This window comes from Dreissena polymorpha, chromosome 13 (assembly GCF_020536995.1).
Source record: "Dreissena polymorpha isolate Duluth1 chromosome 13, UMN_Dpol_1.0, whole genome shotgun sequence".
NCBI lineage: Eukaryota > Metazoa > Mollusca > Bivalvia > Myida > Dreissenidae > Dreissena > Dreissena polymorpha.
Window position 1 is genome coordinate 57,553,683 of NC_068367.1, and position 23,977 is coordinate 57,577,659.

At 32.4% G+C, this 23,977-nt stretch overlaps 1 protein-coding gene across 35 annotated transcripts in view; it reads left to right on the forward strand.

The window, feature by feature from the left end:
- The window catches only part of LOC127855476 (parathyroid hormone/parathyroid hormone-related peptide receptor-like), a 233,525-nt gene that overhangs the window by 43,263 nt on the left and 166,285 nt on the right, over nt 1-23,977 (forward strand). For 31 of the 35 annotated variants that reach the window (XM_052391104.1, XM_052391105.1, XM_052391103.1 and 28 more), the window contains exons 2-3: nt 21,187-21,266; nt 21,758-21,857. In XM_052391104.1, the coding sequence (XP_052247064.1) occupies nt 21,264-21,266; nt 21,758-21,857 (103 nt within the window). In that variant the 5' untranslated portion in view covers nt 21,187-21,263. Of the gene's footprint in view, nt 1-2,921; nt 3,421-6,093; nt 6,541-9,839; nt 10,088-18,098; nt 18,327-21,186; nt 21,267-21,757; nt 21,858-23,977 lie in introns of those variants that run through there. The other 4 variants (XM_052391075.1, XM_052391074.1, XM_052391076.1 and 1 more) reach the window with 4 other exon arrangements.

Consider the following 23,977-nt stretch of genomic DNA (forward strand, 5'->3'; position numbering starts at 1 on the left):
GAGATTCTTAATCCGTTGATGTCATACAATTATATTTACACGCAACTTTGAAAGACAACTTGGATGATGTTCCGAATAACCTTTTACTATTTCTCACATTATTTGTGCGTTATACTGTCTACAACATGTCTAGGAAACGCTATCATAAACATAGTGCTCCTATTTAATTGTCAGTCACACCAGCAGTCATTGCTCGGAATCCAAAACGTGGACTGGACTGTTTGTTGGACGAAACCGACGTTAAAATTCGCGATGCCTCAACTTGTCAACAAATCAAAGGCATTATTCCTATCAATAGATTGTTGACCGACGATTTGTACACTTGAAATTATTCGGTCCATATAACAATATCCTCAGATCTTCATAAAAGGTTGTAGTTACAACAACACAATGGTTGTCCTTCAGTCATGTACAGCATGGTACCTTTGCACAGGGTTTTCAATCAACAACTATGTGGACCATATATATGAATTTTAACAGATGTTTTGATCGATATTTTTTTGATCTACATATTTAAAAGTAGGACACTTTTTGTTTGGACAGAACTTCACATGCTACTATATAATTTATGATAAAATGTACGTTGTGTCTATTTAATGCTTTTTTTCCTTTATCAGCTGAACCGATTTGTTGTCGTTTGTTTTTCATAATGAAATACTTTTAAATAGAGTGTAACTAAGACTCACTTTCGCCATCTCTTGATTACCTTTATATTGAGACAAACCGGTACGCTCATTGATGCTTTGAAAGTGAAGATTTTTATGTACACGTATTGGGATATTGGACTGGAAGAACCAGAGTTTTCAGTGTTGGACAATGAGGCAAAGTAAATATTATTTGCTTTAATGTTAGTTCATCTGTTTTGTTCACTTCACACATCAAGTAATATCAGCTCGCAGTTCTAGGTTAATTTCGTATCACTTAATCCACCAGTTTAAAGCGAGCATCGAACTTGACGAACATATAATTTGTATAATATCAAGGCCGATCACCTAAAGCCACCATAAATGACGACCAGACAGGGCAATTTATCAAAGACCATTGAAAGACGTACGTCTTTCAATGTTTTGTGTTCATCCTCTCAACTTTAAAATGCATGTGGTTGTAGTAATAATATATTGGTCAAGTTTTATAAGTAAACAATGCAAACAGCAATATTAGATGATTTAGTAAAAAGAAATACACACTCACTAGACCATGGCGACATAAATCGGACCAACAACTTTTAGCGTGGTGTTGTAGAGTGTCGTTTTGTATCACGTATGAAAAGACATTCAGTTTCCTCAATTAGTATTAATCAAAGTACTTTCAAAAACCGTTTAATGGGACAAAAGGATTGATCTTGGCATTCTCAAAACAAATTGTTTATTCCAATATTTGATGTTTGACTCAACGAGTGCATGGGATGTTTACCTTATGACAAAGATGTATCAATAATGTCTTATCCCGGTTCGCAAGATTTTCGCGCTTTCAAGCCACATCATTCTTTCATAATTATTGAATTGTAGCCGTTTAAGAAATTTCTCTAGGATAATGTACCGCTTGTGCAAACATTGACAATATAGAGTGCAGTATTTGAACAGTCATTCAGTTAATATAACCTAGTCGAAAAATGTCATTAAATAAATGTAGGAGGATCTTCTTGCGAGAAAAACGAATATATTTGCGGTCTTTCATTCGTTCATGTGACGCTTGGTATCAATTTTACTATGTAATCTTAAGGCAATAAAGCGTTTGACCTAGTTTTAAAATACACATGACAAATATACTTTTACAAGTATTTCATTATAACAAAATGTACATTTATTTTAAATGATTAAATAACTTGAATTTTCATATCATAATTTATTAGGTATTACAGCTTTTCTGTTATTTAAATGCTCGCATATGTTTATTTAATGTAGAATTACTTTCCTTAAGCATTTGACATTTAATTGCATATGACGCGTTTAATTGTAATGTTCTGCATTTGTTTACTGCGAAAAAGCTGCATACCTGATTAAAAATTATATTCTTCACAATATAAGAGAACACTGTATGCACAGATAGAACATTATTGATTTGAGTTTTCACTATCAGTGTGAACATCAACAAATCTGACATATGGTATATGTGTGGCCCTGAGGGTCAATATGGTTTCAAGCATTCTGATACGTCGTGACCGAGATAAAATAAGGCAACCCAAAGACGAATTAGATGGACAAAACTCAGTCTGGTCATCCACATGCACGAGATTGAAACTCAACAGCGATTAAACGATGCTGTGTTTATAGTTGATCAAGGCTTATGAGAGGCCTGAACAGCAGCTTCTGTTTTCCAGTCTTCCATGTCTGTTTTATATACGAACCCCGAACTCTAAAGAACGATCTTTGGAATTATTTTAGTCCGCGAACATACATAGCTGAAACTTCTGTCGAAATGTTAATGGATATAAATTAACGTTACCTTTGAATAGTTTGAAGATAACAATTTTTGGAGAAAATTCGTAAGTTTTGAGCAGTTTAAAGATAGCATTTTTTTATAAAAAAATGCAAATACTATGTTGTTATAATAAGCGCGCAAATGCAGTTCGCCACCGTGATCGTATCTACAGGTAGCTTTCTGCTAACTTGTTTTTGCTTCTTTTTTCGGTAAAATACTGAGAGTTTTGTTGATTTGCAATTTTTCGCTCTGTCAATTTGCGTTTGCATTTTAAATATGTTTTCCATGCGGTCTTTGAGAGACGCCCGGCGGTCCGATAAGTTGCAGCGAAACATCTAGTCACTCGTTCGATTTGTTCGCTCAACATGTTTGTTCCTCGGCCTATATTTGCCAGTCAGTCTAAGTAAGTGAAGGCCATTATTAAGGACGTTTCGGATAATTTTCAACATTTTTTTCATGTTTTCTTATTGAAGTGTTAACGTGGTTTAATAAGTGGTGTTGGTTAATGTAAACTCACAGTAGTGGTTCAGTGAAGGTTTAAATGTTAAACGAGTGAACTATTGAAGAATTATAAATACCAAAAAGCTTTACATTAAAAAGGGGGAAAACGTGACAGTATTGTTACATATTTTCTTATTGAGGTGTTATCGTGGTATAATAAGTGGTTTCGGTTAATGTAAACTACCAAACTAATCAAGAACAATACATACTAAAAGCATAAAGATAAAAAATGTGAAAACGTGATAGTATTGTTTAAATTAAAGACTTAAAAGACTCATTATTGTTGACAATATTGGTGTAATTGACATTTGATTAGACACAAATTCAACCTGCACACTGACAAAAATATAATTTGACAGAGATCGGCAAAAGCTTTAATAATGTAAAGATTAAACATAAAATTATGGACTGGATTTTTATTTGTGTGTAATTCAATGCTGAATTCTTAAAAATGTATGCGATGTTAATCGGCCACGGGAAAGGATTTTCGTTTTCATGGTAATGAGAAACTATTATTCCGGCTATTCGCACTATCGTTTCTTCTTAACTCAAATACTACTACTACTACTACTACTACTACTACTACTACTACTACTACTACTACTACTACTACTACTACTACTACAACTACTACTACTACTACTACTACTACTACTACTACTACTACTACTACAACTACTACTACTACTACTACTACTACTACTACTACTACTACTACTGCTGCTACTACTACTACTACTACTACTACTACTACTACTACTACTACTACTACGCCTACTACGCCTACTACCAGTACTACTACTACTACTACTACTACTACTACTACTACTGCTTCTACTGCTACTACTACTACTACTACTACTACTACTACTACTACTACTACTACTACTACTACTACTACTACTACTACTACTACTACTACTACTACTACTACTACTACTACTACGATTACTACCAGTACTTCTACTACTACTACTACTACTACTACTACTGCTTTTACTACTACTACTAGTTTTGTTTACTGCGTCTCAATTTAAAAGAAACATTTTTATACAATACTCTTCTCGCAAAACCAGATGATGCAAAAGTTAATTATTTAAAATAAAAAATAAAATATTGTTCGGTTATTAAAATAATATTAAACTAATTATTTTTCGATTGTAAAATCCAAAATTATTAGTTTCAAACCACGAGGCATATTTATTAACATCTAAATTAATAAATACTTTTGTATAGTGTCGAAAAGAGCTTTTTAAACATGTTTATTTCAATGAACTGTATGCATATGTAGAAATATTGTTAAATCCAGAATGTTTCTTGTTTTCGTATATTTCTTTTAAGTGGTAAACATGATGTAAGTATCGTGGTGCAAATTCCATATATCGTGGTGAACTACTTCTCCACGGACATTAAAAGCATCTCTATATAACATTTGCTATAAGAATGCAAATGTTGGCGATATAACGTTATTATCATGTATCAATTACAGTTTAATACATATGTTATCAGATTACAGGCATTTCGTTTGTAGTTCACACTAGGGTGAGATACAAGATGACGAAGGAAACTTTGTACACACTTTTTACATGATTGAAAGATTCCTTTTGTTATATTATATCATTAAAACGTAGGGTGGTATAATTATAGTTTTAGGAGTGTCAGTTTTGCCAGCATGTTTTATTAAGTTAATGAAATAACAGTCTTGTTTACAAAGCTCTAGTTACGATAACTGTACGTTGTATATATTTGTACAGTTGTTTACATTTATCTGAACCTATATATTACTGCTGAAGGCAAAACAAGTTTTTTCAGATTTTGAAATAAAACGTAAAGGGACCTTTTCACAGATGTTGGGGTGTGTTGAAGTTTGTTAGTAAATGCTTTATATTGATAAATGTAAACATTGGATCTAAAAAGCTCAAATAAAAAAACAAGACAATAATTAAATAAAATAAAAATGTAACCCTCATCTGGGCTCGAACACTTACCCCTGGCCTAAAAGTCTAACGCTTAGACCACTCGGCCATCCGTGCTCATGCAATGAGTGATGTAATTTTTATTTCATATAAGCAATCCTCGTAGTGTCACAAAATATAACGACAACAACAGAACGTTGAAAATTATTCATTCGTTTCGCGTTGCAACGCTGTATAATTTTTAGGTTTTAAAATTGTCAAAGGATGTATATAATGGATAGTTTAGAGCATGGTTAATGTTCAGTATTACTGTTTTATCACAAATATCATAACTACAGCGAAAAATTGCGATTTTGAAACAAATTTTTTAAATTGTGTCCAATTTCCCAAAACGTGAAAAGGCCCCTTTAACCCAAATCTTGGATATGCGATTTATGCTAGATAAAAGGTAACAATAAGGTAACGGCATCTGTCATTTTTATGAAACAACTAATATACAAAAGAATCTTCGTATACTTCCTTAATGAAAACAATCGTTGTTATAATGCAATAAAATGAGCAACTGTACAAGTTTTTATGTATTGGTGTTATCAGTAACTTTAATTAGCAATTGTTAACGGGTTCTTTCCGTGCACGTAGAAGTACATTTTGATAAAACATTAACTGTTATAACTTCAAACTTAAAAAAGTAAACACATACAACATATGTTTAACTTCATTGTATGCATTATTAAACGACAGCTTAATCTGTATAATAAATAACCAGTTTATGTCCGTTTAAGTATAATACATCTTTTCTTTTATCGCTTGTTTTTATTATGACAACAGCATGTGACCTTGCTTTAAGTCTTTAATTTATTTATACGTATTTTCCTTAACAAACTCATCGATATATATTATCTGTTTTTACATCAATTAAATATAACTCGATCCGCTCGATATACTCGACTTTTAAAGGGCTAGGCGGAAGCTAAACCAGTTGTATAAGCCCGATTGACAATCGGGAACCCTCGGACAATTCCGCAATAACGGTGGTGTAGCCCACTGTCCGAGGCGTTCAGATTGGCCCGATTGATAAACTGATCGCCTTCGTGATTTTGTCTCCACACAATTACATTTGAACGTGTTCTTTATCTAGGTCGTTAGCTATGAAATCATCATAGAGTAGTTGGTTATCTTCTTTGTATCTCGAGCATTACGTTTCTGCTAATGGAACCAGCGGACAGCTTGTGTTACAAATACAGGAACATTTGACCACTAAGTGGCGACAAGTGCAGTGAAATATTTCGACAATCGCGAAATATGAATCAGCCGTTGACGTGTGTTATAGTATTAAATTGAAGCACAAATGTTACAACTAAACCACTGAGTTATTTTTTGTCATTTAAATAAAAATAACCTCATGATTTTGTTATTATACGAATATTCGCTAGACACAAGTGAATATAATTTTTTTGTTATCTATGGATTAGTTTCGTGCATAATTAAAGGGATCTTTTCACGTATTTTGGCATGTATTGAAGTTTGTCTTTAACTGATTTATATTGACAAATGTAAACATTGGATCTAAAAAGCTCCAGAAAAAAATTAGAATTAAATTAAAAAGGTAACCCTCAACTGGGCTGGAACCACTGACCCCTGGAGTCCTGAAGTAAAAGACTACCCCTTCGACCAGTCGGTCCATCCGTACTCATACAATAAAGTATGTATTATATACTTTATATAAGCCATCCCCGTAGTTTTACAAAATATGACGACAACAACACAACTCTCCAAATTATTCAATCGTTTCGTATTGCAACACTCTATAATTTTCAGGTTTTAAAATTGTCAAAAGATGCATATAATGGCTATTTTAGAGCATGGTAAATATGCAGTATTACTGTTTCCCTCACAAATGTCATAACTAAAACGAACATATTGCGAATCTGAAACGGCTTTTTTAATTTTGTAAATTTACCAAAACGCGAAAGGGCCCCTTTAAGTACAGTTTAAGTGACTGAATTGCTTCATAACAGAACTCTTAGTGATCTTGTTAACGTTGTTTTCATCCTTAAATCAATCAAGTTTACAATGTTCTTTTCATTTATATCGCACTTTTCGGTTCACATCATTTATCATGATCATTGGAATTGTTCTTGTGATGTTGGTGGTTAAGATGTTGGTGATGATAATGATAACCATGATGGTCGTTGTTTCGCTTGTTGCATTGCTAGTGGCAAAGGCTGTGCTGATTATGTTGTGGCATAATAATACCTGATTATAATGATGGGGATTAAATAAATTCTTTTGAGACCAGTGGAGATGCCCTGTTGACTTAAATAACTATGGCGACAATGATGATGGTAATGACAATTATTGTACTACTAAAGTTGATAAAGTTTGTACTGCTCTTTCTGCTGATACTAATTATGATGATGATGATGATGTTGATGATTATGATTATAGTTTAATGATGGCAATGGCAGGTTACGTACACTCTGTCGTTTGGATTTAAAAAAAAGCATTTGAACAATTCTACCACGAGGTGGTTTTGGTTTATGCTTCGATAAGGAGAGCATGTGATTAATATCATGGTAGTAATAAAACAAACAAAATATCAACTATAACATAAACACTGTGCTGAAAATGGAACACATGTGTATTTTGTCATATCTTATAAATTGCATTTCTTTACGCCAAAAATGACAAAAAAATGATTTAACAGATTATCGACATACGTTTTTCTTTTTCTAGAAAGAAGTTAATTTTCAGTAACAGCCATTGAACCAGATATCTATCTATTTTCAGAAAATGTATTGTTAAAGTCTGTTCACTGGTTGCTATTTGTTTGCTGGGTTCGGATTATTTGGACGTAAATGTTCCAAGTTGTTGTATCAATTTAATTTGCACGCGAGTAGGGTCTTTATTCTTCAATATTCGGTTTACTTATGCATATGGGGAACAATTTTAACCCAATATTAAACATGTTTTTGTTCTTCTTCAGTTGAGTCTGTATTTTTACAAATTAATTAATTAATTGTTCCAAATGGTGAATTTCGTGTAATTAAGTCCAAGTTTATTATATGTATTGAAATATGGGACACAGACACACAATTGCAAAGTTGTATTTGTTTATAGAAAACAGAAAATACAAGATTCAAAATAGAACAGAAAGTGCAATTACAACCCAATGCCATTTAATGTTAAGGTAACCTTTGTAATACTGTAACATTTGACCACTCATTGAAGGTTTTAATTTGGCAGAAAGGTTCACCTGTCGGTAACGTTGTGTCTAATTAGGAACTGTACTGAGCTTAAAGTGCAAATGAAGTACTTAATTAATATAGGTCTCGTCCACTCTTAAACTTTCTTATTTTGAAATATGGAACAAATATTTAACTTTATGAGGCGATTAACTTCATCGATCGATTGGAGATTTTACTTTGAGATCACAATTCAAACTGTAGCATTGAATGTCAAGGAGTTTCACTAGCGTCAAAGCGACGCGTGGCAGTAAGTTCAATATTATGAGTCGCGTTCTGATAAAACTGGGCATAATGCATGTGCGTAAAGTGTCGTCCCAGATTAGTCTGTGCAGTCCGCAGGCTAATCAGGGACGACACTTTCCGCCTACATTGGATTTTTGCTAGGAAGAGACTTCATTTAAACGAAAAATGTCATAAAAGCGGAAAGTGTCGTCCCTGATTAGCCCCTGCGCACTGCACAGGCTAATCTGGAACGACACTTTACACACATGCATTATGCCCAGTTTCTAAGAACGCGACTCTTATAAAGCTGTACCACAGATGCGTAGAGAAATAGGAATTGTATTGCTTGTCTTATTTTAAGACATTTGTATGTGCGCAATAAGAAATTTCCCTCTCTTTTTCCTCTTCAATAATATTGTGCTGATTAATGTATACAGATTTCAAATAAACATCCTACAGATAGACGAAAATCTTAACATTTAACTCTAGTAACATATAATAACTAAATAAGTATTCTTCAATACCCTTATTTCGTTTCCGAATGCTTCGTTTCGTTATTTATAAGGTCAAGTAAATACTAATTTCAACATGAATGATATCGCAGACATGTTTTTTCAGATAGCGCTGTACAACAATGTTATTGTCGCGTATGCTAGCTTTTCAGGTCATACATTTTAATTCATACGTTAATTAGTGTCAGATGGAATGAAGTAACACGCCTTTCTAAGCATTCTTACGACCGAGATGATTATGCACAAAACGGAAAGTTTTAAAATAGCTATAGTTATACAAAGAATTTAAGAGATTGTTAATGATTAACATTCAAGCGCAATACAATTCGTGGTATAAGCAAATATATTTAATTGGATTGATCATAAAACATATAACACTGTTTCGCTGCAGTTTACACTGCGAGCGTGGTTTCTATCCAAATTACGGAATACTTAATAAGTGGTGTCGACGATGATGATGATGATGATATAATGATGATGATGATGATGATGATGATGATGATGATGATGATGATGATGATGATGATGACGATGATGATGATGGTGATGATGATGATGATGATGATGATGATGGTGATGATGGTGATGGTGGTGGTGGTGGTGATGATGATGATGATGATGATGATGATGATGATGATGATGATGATGATGATGATGATGATGATGATGATGATGATAATGATAATGATGATGATGATGATGATGATGATGATGATGATGATGATGATTATGATGATTATGATGATGATGATGATTATGTTGATGATGATGATGATGATGATGATGATGATGATGATGATGATGATGATGATGATGATGATGATGATGATGATGATGATGATAATGCAATCCGATGCAATACTAAATAAAAGTATTTTTTACAGTTGGATCTAATCTTGGCATTAGCGTCGAATATCTCCTGTAGACAGTCTCTGCTCAGGTTTTACTATCGATTAATCGGTTTGTAATGAATGCAAAATGAATGGTGTAATTCGATCTTTCTAATGTTTTCCTATTTCTTACGTCTTCATGGTGAAAATTTATTTAAAGAGATTTGGTTCCAGATATTTAATATTTAAGAATACTTAAACACTTAATTTGATCGTCAGTATTTTTGGATTCACTTTTCAATGAATTTGTTTAAATCGTAATAAAGAACACGCGTTGAGCAAATTGATAAAATAACTTTAAAAATAATTGTTCCAAGCATTACATGTAAGTTTTCGAAGGGATATAGCGGGATTTATTTTGGTGCCATTTTGGTTAGGTAAGCCCATTTGTATTAGTGTTTGCATTTATGTATACAAAATGATTGTGTTTATTTGCATTTAATTATTTTAGTAACACTTTATTTGGAAGGCAAAGTCCTATTTCGTGAAATGTGCAGACTAAATATTCAACACAAAATAGATGCATGTGTAACTTACAAATAATCAAAACAAAGACTGGCTGAAAAATGTGGTTTGTAAACTAAATTGTCTGTTGGAATTCAAATTATATGTTTGGTTTTGCACTTATGATCACATACACTTGTATATTTTTGGTAGGTGTATATTTTTCATTCCTTTAAAATAAACATCTCATTTAATTTACTAAGGTAGTCTGCTTATAACATGAATAGCTGGTTTTTGGAAAATATCTATTTGTAATATACATGTCAATGTATTTATATTTTTTTTCTAGATGCAAGAGTAAATATAAAATATATTTAATTTTATATGTCAGTGAAGTAAAACTGTAAAAATACTCGTCGAATGTTAGAATTTAAGAAGAAATCAGCAACAGTTCATTATCTCCATCCTATAAAGTTAGTTTGTAAATGGTTTACTTTCATTGATTTACTAAGTAATTCACAAACCTGTCTCATTTCGTATTATCCTTAACCGAGGTAGTAAATCAACACTTATCTTTGATATATTGGTTGAGTGTCCTTCCGCTTTAAAGTTCAAATGGATGCATCTATGCTTGGGGCTACCGCGTGTACTGTACTGGTTTGTGAAAAGGACCTTTTTGAACCACATGTCTTGCTACCATTACAATCCTGGGATCAGAGAGTTGGTTAGTCGCTTTGTTCACATTTGTTACATTACTGTTACATTTGGACATATAGCTCCCATAGTTACGTATGACTTACTTTTTTATTCCCGTTGTGCAATTGTATTATCATAATCGCGTTTAATATAACGTGTTATATGAATGTCGAATTCTGGTACATTTGGTTTATTTGATTTAAGCAAAACGCATCATACCAGTACACAACAATTTTACAATACAACTATTCGCATTACGTCACTATCCTCGAAGTATATTACCACAATAAAATAACGGATCGAAGTAGCAATCTGGCAGCGACTATTATTTTCATCATCAAATGTCAATTAATAACGCTCAGTCGTGCAGTAAATATCATTTATATGATGAAACACAAACACAAGATACAGTTGCCATGTCACATGGAAACCTTCACAAATGTGTTAACATCAGGATAAGTGCGAAAAATTGCTGCCATGTTAATGTCTTTCGAGTGGTCTTGACATGGCGACTTTATGATTGTACTTTTTAAAACACATAATAGATTGGCTTAGTTTTGTTTTCATCATCAACTGCATGTTACTTTGACCAAACTGATATATTGTTGTCTTTACTTCTAACGTTTGTTTTAAAATGTCAATAATTAAATATGATGTTTACAGACGGACAGACAGTAATCAACGCCTTAAAGAAGTTGTGATATATCTCGTCAAAATACTTTGAATGTGTATATTGAACAGGAAACATAAAAATGGTTATATTTGTCTTGAAGTGTGTCTTTAAAGCGGGTATATACGATTTTGTCAAATATTTATGAATTTATATAAAATGTGTAAACAACTTATTATATATATATTTCAATATAAATTAAAATAAAAGTTAAGAAGAACATGTGTCGAAAAATGCGAAATAAGCCAGATATTTAATTTTGAAATTGAAAACGGCTGTACAGCCGAATTCGCCAGCATGTATATCATACATGTACGATGTGAATCTAAACTTAGTTTAACGGGTTATTTGAATTTCTGCAACGATATCTATTCATACGACACACGAACACTAACTCCAATCCTAATACAAAGACGAATGCTTTGGTTAATGAAGGAAAATATGTTCGTCACAATCTGCTCGGGCCGCTAATTTGTCTTTCCTGCATTTTATGAAAGACGGCTTTAATGTATAATTTTATTGTCTAATTTGTGTAATTGTAACATATTTTATCAATTTATTACAATTAAACACATATAAAAAAAATCGTATATTCCCGCTTTAACTACATACTTAACCTCCTAATGAGCATATTATTGTCTTAAACTGGCAAAATAACGATTTTCTGTTTCCAATCGTTTGCATGCGCTAACAGGTAACGTTATAGCATTTTATTCACGTGTACTAATTCGTTTGTGTTACCAACAATATTCACGAATATCGTTTACCCCTTCTTATTATTAATATATGATTTATTCTAACTGTTCAAGCACACTATCGGAAACTATATTATTATCTATGCATTTTGGTGTGTTTTACCGGCCATATTGAACACTTTGGTAAAATAAAAACTAATTCAGTCTTTAAGGTTCTTATTTAATATAATGTTTGTCATATAAACATTAAACAAAACCTTTATTGTACTATACCGTTTCAGTTATAATAACATGTAGTTGTTATTAACAGCATTTATACTGTTTTTTGTGTGTGTTTACAATCGTGCGCCCGACAAATCAAATCTTGAGTATTTTTTATATAAAACCCAATCCGGCTGATATTGTAAAAACGAAATCCGTTGTTTCCGTAAAGAGTAACCTTAGAATAGCCGCCTTTTGATTTACATTCTATATCCTGCCGGATCGGTTTATAGAGTAAACACCAATTTGCTGGTACTCTGGTTACTGCCAATACTTAAGCCCCCACTGCTTCAAATTTACCCAGTAACAGTTTTAATTGTAATTGAACATGAATACTGATCTATGACTTTGTTTCTTTCAAGAGTGCAACATATGTGTTTGGATGATGGGGTTTAAACTCGGAAATGCTTCGGTATTACAAGTCACTAGTATGCCATCAAAAGTGATAAATTATATTTATTTACTGGACACAGTTTGGGTTATTGTTGCAATTTATATGTGTGTTAACCAGTCACTTTGAAAGTTTTATTTGCAGTCAATCACATGCTTTTTCATTCTAAAAAAACTTCTTCACCGGGCTAATATACAAAAAGTTTAACAATTAAGTTATAACAAGTGGTTACCTTAAGACAATGTTTTGTTTGTACCTTAACGTTCTATGATCTAGACACTTTCCTTTCAGATCTTTAAGCGAGTGTTTCGTTTTATTCAATGACATACTTATTTGATACAGACATTCCCTTTGAAGCGAGTGTGTTTTTATACAAAGACATACTTATTTGATTTGCAAATGCTGGTTTTGCATACGCAAGATACTAGTTATGACCGATATAAGGTAATGATCGCCAAACGTCAGCATCTCCCTTGATTGTCTTGACAAATGATGCTCTTTCAATGTAGCAATATATATAAATATATATATATAGCCTCTTCGTCAATAGTTATATTAAGTCAATATGTCGTTTTTTGCTATGGATACTTTTTTTATATAATGTGATTTCGTCTTAATGAGGCGTACTTTCTATGACGTGGTTGCTTCTTTCTACGACGTTGTTACTTCCGTATATGTAGTGGTTACTCCTTTATACGGGTTAGTTACTTCTTTAAGTGGGAGAGTTACTTCTGTATATGATACTTATACTTCTTTGTATGATATGGATGCTTCTTTATATGACTTGGATCTTTCTGCATGTGGTTTGGTTACTGTTTGATATGATGTTGTTAATGTTATATGCATTTATATTGTGTGGTAACCTCTGGTGTGGCTACTTCTTTTGATGATGATATGGCGTAGACACTTCTTTATTCGATGTGGTTATTTCTGTACATACTGTGTTTACTTCTTAATACGACGTGAATATTTATTGAGATGGTGTATTTACTTGTGTATATTAACTGTTGGTGGACTGATTTAAACCCAACAAATAAGAATATTGAGTCGTCTGAAATTTATATTTTGTTCACTTATCAGCGTGTTTTGTGAAATAAATCATTATATCCAGTAATACGATTCTTATATGGAGTCATTTGGCTAATAAACGTGGTATAAATATTCTTCTGAAAAGCTAACAAGCTAAGATTTGTAAATTTGTCATAATATTTCGTCTCATTTGGCTTTTCACAACTTTGTTTAATGGAGGGAGTACATTGACTTTATATTCTTAAACACACAATTGTATATTGACGCATTACACATCAGTACTTAACGATTACATATTGCATAACGTATATAATTAAACTTAAGAAAATTGCCGCATAGCAAATGACCAAATACAATTCTTATGAGAACGCTAACTAATTTCGGAGCACCGCATTAACTTGGAAAACAGTTTAATCTGTTTTATCGTTTAAGTTATAGATTTTCTTGTTACCATATTTTAAACTCTTAATTAAAATTAAAAGAAATCATGTAACGGTTGACTCTCCAAAGGTTTTTTAACCGTTATTGGTATACATTAAACAGTTAGAAAAAGTTTGCAGTCTCAAGCAAAAATAAGACAATTTGCCCGTTTCGAATGCCATTTGACATTCCCACCGCATACATTATTGCAAATAATTCTTAGTCAAAAGTGAGCAAAGACATTTTTACCGGAAAAAGCAACACAGATGTAGCGCAATGTGCACTCAAAATTGTCGATTTCAGTTTTTTTTTGAATAACATAATGGAATGGAGATATGTGTTATTGAATATTTCGCCGTTAGAAGCACATAAGCGTCGACTTTAAGATCTGTAAATGCTCAAAATCAACGAATACTTAATAAAATTAAGTTAACTAATAAAAAATCAGTCTTCCTTATAGCAATAGCCCGATATTTCAACGATATATTTGGTCTGGTTACATTGATTGCACGAGGTACAAAATGCTCGTTTTAATTTTAAACACGTTTAATTTCGAAATTTGATGACGGCAGCTACGTATTTCTTGGATATCTTGCATAAAGTATGCAAATTAACGCAAACCGAATGATTCCGATTATGACTGAAGATCATCTGTGAAACAAAACAAGATGACATCGTGAAACGATTTTTAGATGCTAAAAAGTTGCAGAATGGCTGTATTTTAACGTTTTTTCCCCACCAATATAATTTGTTTTCGGTTCTTCATATGGTATAGTATTATAGACTTTGGCAGTGTGCACAGATCTAAAATACGTTTTATTGCGATTATAATTTTAAAATCAACAAAAACTATTTTTTTTTAATGGAGCATGTTGTTTTTTTGTTCTAGTATGATTGTCGATATTTTGTTAAGAACTCTTTCCATAGAATGATGAATGCACCATGAGTTGTATTCACTACTTAATCTGTTTTGCGAACATTTTGTTTAAATATTTATAGTATAGTAAGACGTTCTATAAATAATATCTTATACATTATATAAATGTTATCTTAACGTTTATTTTTGCAGGGAAAGATGATAATATTGTTTAATTTATAACTACTGTTACATGATTAAAACGCTCTACTTACAGCAAAATTCAAATAATAATTGTATTGTCGTGTGTGCCTGCGTTTGAGAGAACGCAAGCAAATCCACAGTTAATTGATTTGCATTAACATGTCATTATCGCAGTTTTACAGATTTGATGATAAGGCAATACCTATTGAAAACGTGTTTTGTAATCATTACTATGCACAATATAGAAAATCATAGATTGTTAATCAAAGCAACTGAACACTATGTTTAGCTTGTTATTTACCTTGGTATTTAACTTAAATGATGTTTTGTTTATAGGTTTAACTGTATTAATTGCTATCACAGCTGCTACAAATCAACAAATATAAATAGGCTAAACAATCAGACTACCTTGATGTGAATAATAATGCGTAAACTTATAACATTTAAGTAAATAAATGCGTTCTATTTGAATCAAATTTAAGTATAAATAGAAGCAATTAAAGTAATTACTTTTGCCGCTAGTGCTTTTATAACGGACGGACCACCACTGTCGTTCGGTTCCGTATTGTACAACACTTTGAATATCAGTAGATTGTTAAAAAAATGAAAGGGACACTTGGGTATAAATAGACGACATTGGAATAATTACCTGCGCTGCTGTTTCTTTTGTAAAGGACGTACCTCCACTGCTGTGGTTCCCACAGGGTTTTAAGTATATTTAAATCTGATATCTTAGTATTTCATTCAACAAACAACCGCATGCTTTTCACCGATGTTATTAGAATCAGAAATTAGATCACTGAGTCTGATATCTTACATCGATTAATCGTTAAAAAAATATTCGAAGTCTCTCTTAATGTTATAATTATCTCTTAATGGTCTCTCCTCAACTTACTATGTATATGAAATACATTGTAATTGAATAGATACTTAACACATTAACACAGATTGTAGTTTATTGAGAAAAAACTCCGCTTGTGAATATCAAAATAATTATACATTGTGTCTTTGGATTATAGTTATTTTTTTGTTAACTTATGACAAAGGAAATGGTCATATGATGTCATCAATAAAAAACCATTAAATGCATAGCAAAATGGAAGCTGGCTCTGCTCCCTAGTAGTAATCCGAATATATTTCGAAAAAGAGTGTGTGTGTTTTCAGAGACTCTTTACTTTCTAGACAAAGATTTTCACATACAGTACCGATGGATTGAAGGATATGCACAACTGTAGCCATCTGAAATAAAATAAATATTTCCAAACGATATTGGAAAGAAACAAACTATTCCACTTTTTAGTTGGTTCGTATCATTTTGAAAATAGTTAAGAAGAAAAACGTGTTTGTACTCATTTGCACTCAACCATATTACTGACATGATACTGTAGGCAACATTACTGAATGACAGAACGCCTGCTTTGTGTACCGGTATCAAGAAGAAACAATCCATTCACCTCACACAATGTTTGTTTTATTTTTTTTATCTCTAAATTTATATATGTATTATCATTCTTTATAAAAAAACAACATGTGAAGCTCGTCAGACAAATAGCTCATTTTATGACGTTCACATTTAAGAAAAGGTGATTTTATAAATACTGATATTAGCAAATTTTGTTATACAAATATGCGTTGGCAATTTATGCTCAAAATGACTTCACTTGCCCTAAAGCGAATTTCATAACAAAACGTCTAGAATAAAAAATAAATAAATGCCTGGAACGTTATTACTCATCTACGCCTATCAAATAATATGTAGCAACTTATTTCAATTGCAACCTAACACCCACGTGCATATTTAAATGGGACACATACATCTGGTTCATTTAAAGCCGTCGTGATGAATGGCGAAATAAAGATGATACGAAATACTAGATAAACTTGTGCTTGGTTCTCATTTTTTCGTGTTTTACTTGCTGTGTGAGATCCAATTACAAAAATACACGAATACATTGTGAACATAAGAGGTATTATATTGCAATGTGGTCTGATATGAAAACTGAATGATGTAATACACGTTTGCATGTTGTTTTTTTATGTTTGAAATTTTACTGGTTTATAAGAATTTCATTCCAAACGAATGCCTTTTAATCACCCAGAAGTAGTTTACCTCTTGAAAGCACGTGGGCTTGCATAATCGAAACACGCACGCACGCACACACACATGCAAACACAAACACAATTTAAAGACTAAACGCAACTAGAATAGTTATTCTCATAGTCATCATATGTTAGTATTTGTTCTACTTACTTTATCCAAACCGTGTACATTACTCGTATACGTGTTCATATTTAATTAAAACAACATCAGCACATTATACTTTTGATAATGGTTAATCCCGCCATTCGGTCCTAAATATAACATTGATTTAATTATCATAAATATTTATGGTCGTTATTAAGAAACGATTGATTATTCGTGTAAATCCTGGCCGATTGTCACCAACTTGCGGGAATGCTTGCACATGTCGCTACTTATCTCTTTGATGCACGCGAGTGCGTGTATCACTCTGTTTACAATACCCAAGGTATGAGACTAAAATATCCTGGTCATTAATTAACATCTATAAAATGACAGATGGCATGGAAAGGTCACATATTGTTTAAATAATACGCCCAATAAATCAGCACTTTTCATTGCACAGGCTTTGTTTCCGCGATATCAAGAGAAGATGTAAAGACATCCTTCATTTCTTCCTGATTTCTCTAAGGCTATGATTGTACATTGAATACGTGAGTAAACGCATATATTGCAAGATGAAGAAAAAAAAATTGCACACACTTTTGCCTTTTTTATTATTAAACGAGTATTTCTAAAGGTCTTATTCGGATATATTGTATAACTTAACACGTCTTCAATACAGGTGCGTTGAAGGACTTTTTGAGTGCGTTTGAAGGATTAAAAACAGCAACATGTTTATAACGATGCTTACACCTTTTCAAATCAAAGGTAATAAATCGTAAATAACATATACCCGATATATATGGAAGTGTTTTTAATTATATGCAATAATGAATGTTTTGTGTATCTGTGGTTTTCAGTTGAAATTTTTCATGCTAAGTATACTATAAAAATGTCATCGGGAAGGTAAATTAAAATATCATACACATAATAACTGATTAATTCAATCAAGCGTGATTCAACTAAACTAGTTAAAGTGTTTTAAAATAAGTACTCTTCACCAGTCTCTTGTGATTATATCATGGACATTCAATGATGTTTGATTTTCTTCTGATTATCCAACAAATCTTTCACAGTAAAATAGAATTGTTAAATGTTTTTGCTAAATAAAAAATATTCTTTGAAATTTAATATTGTTATTTTTTTTACATAGATTCCATTCTTAAACAACTCAACAATAAGAATTGTGCTAAATAAAACGTGTGCCGAAATACAACACAGATTCGGTTAATGTGTGAAATATTATGATAGATCGAAAAATGTAAGAAATAATTATATAAACGTTAAATGGGTTAACATTAATTCATGACGTATTGATACCATATCCGAGTTGATCACATATCAATTGAATACTAATCTTTAATTATATCTAGTAAATGTCATGTTTAATGGCTGCTAATATTTTTCTTCGTCTCTTATATATTTTGAAAATGTTTCATTTTTCCTTATTGACATTTCAAGGTGATCGATTACGCGACTTGAATTCCGTATTCTTTGGCCTCATATTGTTAAGTAAAAAACGACGGTATTTAAACTCCGTGAACCCGAAGTATTTGTGTCCAGAATTGCAAACAACAAATATTTTTCAACTTATCCCACAGATCAAAACAAATTATGGCGATCAAGCAAACTCTTTATTTGAAATTGAAGAAAAATGGGAATACAATACTATATGCGTCTGAATACATCTGAATAGCATGGTATTTGAATTTCATTAGCACCATTTGTCCGTTATTAAATTTATTTTTCTACGTTATAAGGTAAAATATGGTTTATCTTTTGCTCACCTTTCATTTATGCACATACCAACGATTCAACCCTTTTTGAACATTGAATAATTCATATTTACTGTAAACGCTGAATCGAAAGTAACCGTCGCCCCTGGCTGGCAACTCATTGTTTCTTATGTTTTGATCCTTTTTATTTAAGCTTGATTAGATAGAAAGCAAAGGGTTTAATGAAACGCTATCGAGTCCAATTCCTGGGACTACAACCAGTTCTTGATGTCTATAGGGGAAATCTAAAGAACGATTCCATAGTGGGGATCGAACCCGTGACATCCCGATCGCTATGCGGACGCCATATCCATTACATTACTGCGACACAATGTGTCTTATGAATAGCATCATACAACACTTTCAAAAACGAAATGTTCTAACATGTTTGATTACTTCCTTAAAAAAACGATAGATACATTACAAAAAAGGACTAAAATGCAATTCAGCGATTTTAGTATTTAAAAAACACGATTGAGGCTCCGACATTATACGAGCATTTAAGTTTCATAACAGTTGCTACAAAGTAAACAAGATTGTTCCCATTTTACTGAATAAATATGGTACATGTTCGATATATTGTAAGACATAATTAAATGGATCTCAAGAAGATAATTTGTATAACAACTCGTAGTAATGTTCGTTAATTGACCATACCTATTCAAAATTACCACAAAGGACGAAGCAAAGGCATCACTTTTGATGTCTTGTTACGTATTCAAAGAGCCATTTGGAAATAACATACATGTAACATGTGTTGCAGCTAAAGGATTGTTATGAAAGAATATCTGGCTTATATTGCCTTGACCTACATGTATACATTATAGAAAACTGAATATAAACATATCTGCTGGGACATTTAACAATAGACATGCATGTGTATACTCATAAATATAACACAACACGTACCAAGTGGTTTTCGATAGCAGGGGAAAGAACATTCTATAGTTTTAATGCCAATATCATGTGTATCCAGATACGCATGTTTATATACACAACCCGAGCCTGTAACTGAATAAAGACCATCTGTTCAACCGTCCTAACTTGGAACATCTCTTCGAACATCTCCCTCTTGCCAGAAAAATAAAACAAACATTGCAATACACTACTCTTTTTATATTTATCATTGTAGGCCAGTCAGGCTGATTTCAAATGCTCGTTATTTGGAATATTTGTGTATAATAGTCAGTGTAGGTCAGTCATGCTGGTTTCAAATGTTCGTTATTTTGAAAATTCTTGTTTAATAATCATTGTAGTCAGGCTGGTTTAAAATGCTCGCTATTTGTTCACATCTCTGTTGCGGCGTGTATCAGAATTTGGTTCCGGTTGATGTTGGCGTTGTGTGTAATGTGTTGTCTGTCTTTCAAACACGTTCGAGTAAATATTATATCAAAGAAAGCAGATGCAACTACTAACACAACTTGAACACAAGTTAACATCTGTAATTCATAGCATATCAACAATGTTTAGTGTATTTATATCTTTTTTCATGATGGTACATGCACAAATCTAGCTTGCAATTAGGCCTGTGATTTTGTTGATGGATGCAAGTTTTTACTTTTATTGACCTACTTTTCGATCACTTACCTCATCCATTTCCTCAGGTCAAGTCGGATTCTCTTCTTCTACCAACTTGCGACGGTACATTTCCGTATCTTATATGTGTCAATGTGTCCAATTTTCTACAGTGTTGATTTTGTTTTATTTATTTGTATTTGACGTATCGTTTTACATTGCTCTATTTATACACAATCGTCATATACTTCTCAACTTAACACAAAATTCACATTCATTTGCTTATAAACAATTTGTATTTTAAAGTGGTTAATTGATGATTTGGCGGTTTGTTGTAGAAAGAGGAATGCAACCATATCTTACGGAAACAGTACTTATTTCATTCGGGCCATGAACAATGCGAATTGACTAAATTATGGTGAGTACTTAGCTTGTTGGTTTCAGTTGTCATAGGTATATAAGTGTATATATATATTGTTTCGTACGTGTTACATATACAAATGTAGTATAATTTTCCTACTTAAATCTTTCATCATTAAACGTGTCATCACAAACAGCGGTAGCATGCATTTATACATTACGTACTTAAAGGAAAATACAAACTGAGTTTGGACCATGAAAACTCGTCGTTTATGACTCTGCGTGACCAATGTATTTATTTCATCTAACAAGCAATTTAATTTGCTAGATTAATTAGTATATGTATATACTTTGGCTGAAGCATATTATTTCAAACACGAGCATATGTATGTATATTTATCAGCGTAATGCCCGAATAATGAATAATACACTCTGAAACAATTCCACAACATAGCACGAGTTAAATAATTCCAACACATTCTATAGAAGTATATTTTTTCATGTATACGTTATATTGTATACTATATATGAAATCACTTCTCTGGTCAGTCGGTAGCCGTGGTCAGCAGTGAAGAGCAACGGAAGTATCTTCTGGAGCAAGAGGCGCAATGTTACACAACACACTTTCTGCAAGAAAACAAAACTTACGGTACGTTTAATGCTCATCCTGAATTGTTATACATGATCGAAGTAAACTAAGTCGCACGCTTAAAGACGGTTTGTAATAAAGTAATAAGTGTTACATCGTTGCTGCCGTCTCTGCCATTTCATCTAATTCAATTATGCATTTTATTGCCTTTCTTTTTTTTCTTGTTCTTTTGGTATTTAAATGAACACTCCTAGCTGCGAACATCGCGTTGCCGTCAATTTTAAATGTTTGTTAAATCTACAGAAGATGGGCATGTTTGCAGTATAATGTGTGTTTGTATTGTCTAGCAAATTACAAATGCGCTTAACCTATATAAGCCTAGTGGACTCTCCCATCCTTCTTAATTGGATCAATTTATTTCCAAAATTAGGGATGTCTAGTATATTTATTTCTATATTTAGAATATTTCTTACATAAATTCCTTTAAGCAAACTGCGCAGACCCAGATGAGACGCCGCATCATGCGGGGTCTCATCTGGGTCTACTCTCTTTGCCAAGGTATTATTTTTAGACGCTAGGCATAAATGGGTTATCTTTGCATCTCGAAATGTACAAGTCAAAACAGACCATTCTGTTCACAATCGAAATAATGAAAGGTTTTTAAGATGCGTTTTGAAAAGTGTGTACTTAATAATCTAAGGTATTAAGGTATTGCTCGACTGCGGTAGTTTTGCTGATATTTTTGTCCTAAGTTATGTATCGCGCAAATTATGAAAACTTGAAAAAGTGTGAGGTCAACTGAATTATACCGAAAACAAATGTCCCTAGATAGCAAAATATCTTGTAGAATTGACAATGCCAATGCGCAGTTGATGCGCATGTGTTTCGAAACTGCTCCATAAATTGCGCAGTGTTTTTTTTAAACAGATGGGCGAGAAATTCATTATTCCTTCGGTTTAAAATCGTAAAATTTGAAATGTGCGTGTTATGGAAAGACTGACTTGTAAACAATAAATGATTCCAATAATTTTGCTGTATGCGTGCTAGTTTGCAATCAAACGGTACATCTGTCGCATAAAAGCTGCATTTGGATCTGAATTGGAAGTTGAAACTAAATAATGTGGACTTTTTATTTGAAGTACGAACGAGCTTATTTTGTGATGGTATGAGCTGTATTTTTGGCTTTCGACCGTACACAATATTTTTCCCACTATAGGAAACCAGGCAAAACGTGGAAAACTGATTTTAAACCATATGGAGATGATTTATCATCTTTTTTAGAATGTGATTAACCTTAAAAAAGATTATACTAGAAATATGTTTGCCGTTATATTCGACGATGTTACAAAACTATGTTTTGCTGACCTTGTAAAGATTACGAGATGGTATGGTGGCATAATCGCACATCATTTGCATCTATTAACCCATTTATGCCTAGCGTCTAGAAAAAAGCCCTTGGCAAACAGCGTAAATTAGAAAACAGAAAATAGGCTTCTCTCAGCATATGCTTTTCATAACGGAGCTTACTTTCCCGTAGATATCCTCTGGAATCATACATACAAATAGTACATAAAAGTAATGTAAGCAAAAACACCTTCCAGTGTATGATTTTAGGATCAGATAATTTTATGACGTGGGTCGTTCGTCTATGTGCGAATTACGCGATCATTACGGATTAGTTATATTCTTCCCGAATTATCACACAATAGATAAGGTATTTGCGTGGCATTTCAGTGATGACGTTAGGTAATCATTCATTCATAAAGTGGCAATTCTAAACGTTTCTGGGAAAGCATTATGCTACGTCTAAAGCAATTCACTTTTGACAGTTCTCTTTGTATGTATCTAATGTGACGTCTATGTATATGTTAAGCTAAAATAAGACTTCGGTTGTATGTAATTTTTAACTTTTGCTAAAAAGTATCCAAATGTGTTTTATCCCTTACTCTCAAATAATAGTTCATTTCATTAATTGCTTGTCTGTGTTTTCTATTGGTGATTTAAAAAACAATAATTCATTGTTTCAATAAAGTTACGTCGTCTTTTGACGTTATAACGTCATTTACCAGAAATTGTTTTTAGTTTAAAACTTATTAAATGTAAATCAAAATTAGGAAAAAAAATATTAAAAAAAATCATTTGTTCAAAACAGCTTATCAATTTATATTTGCTCTTGATCA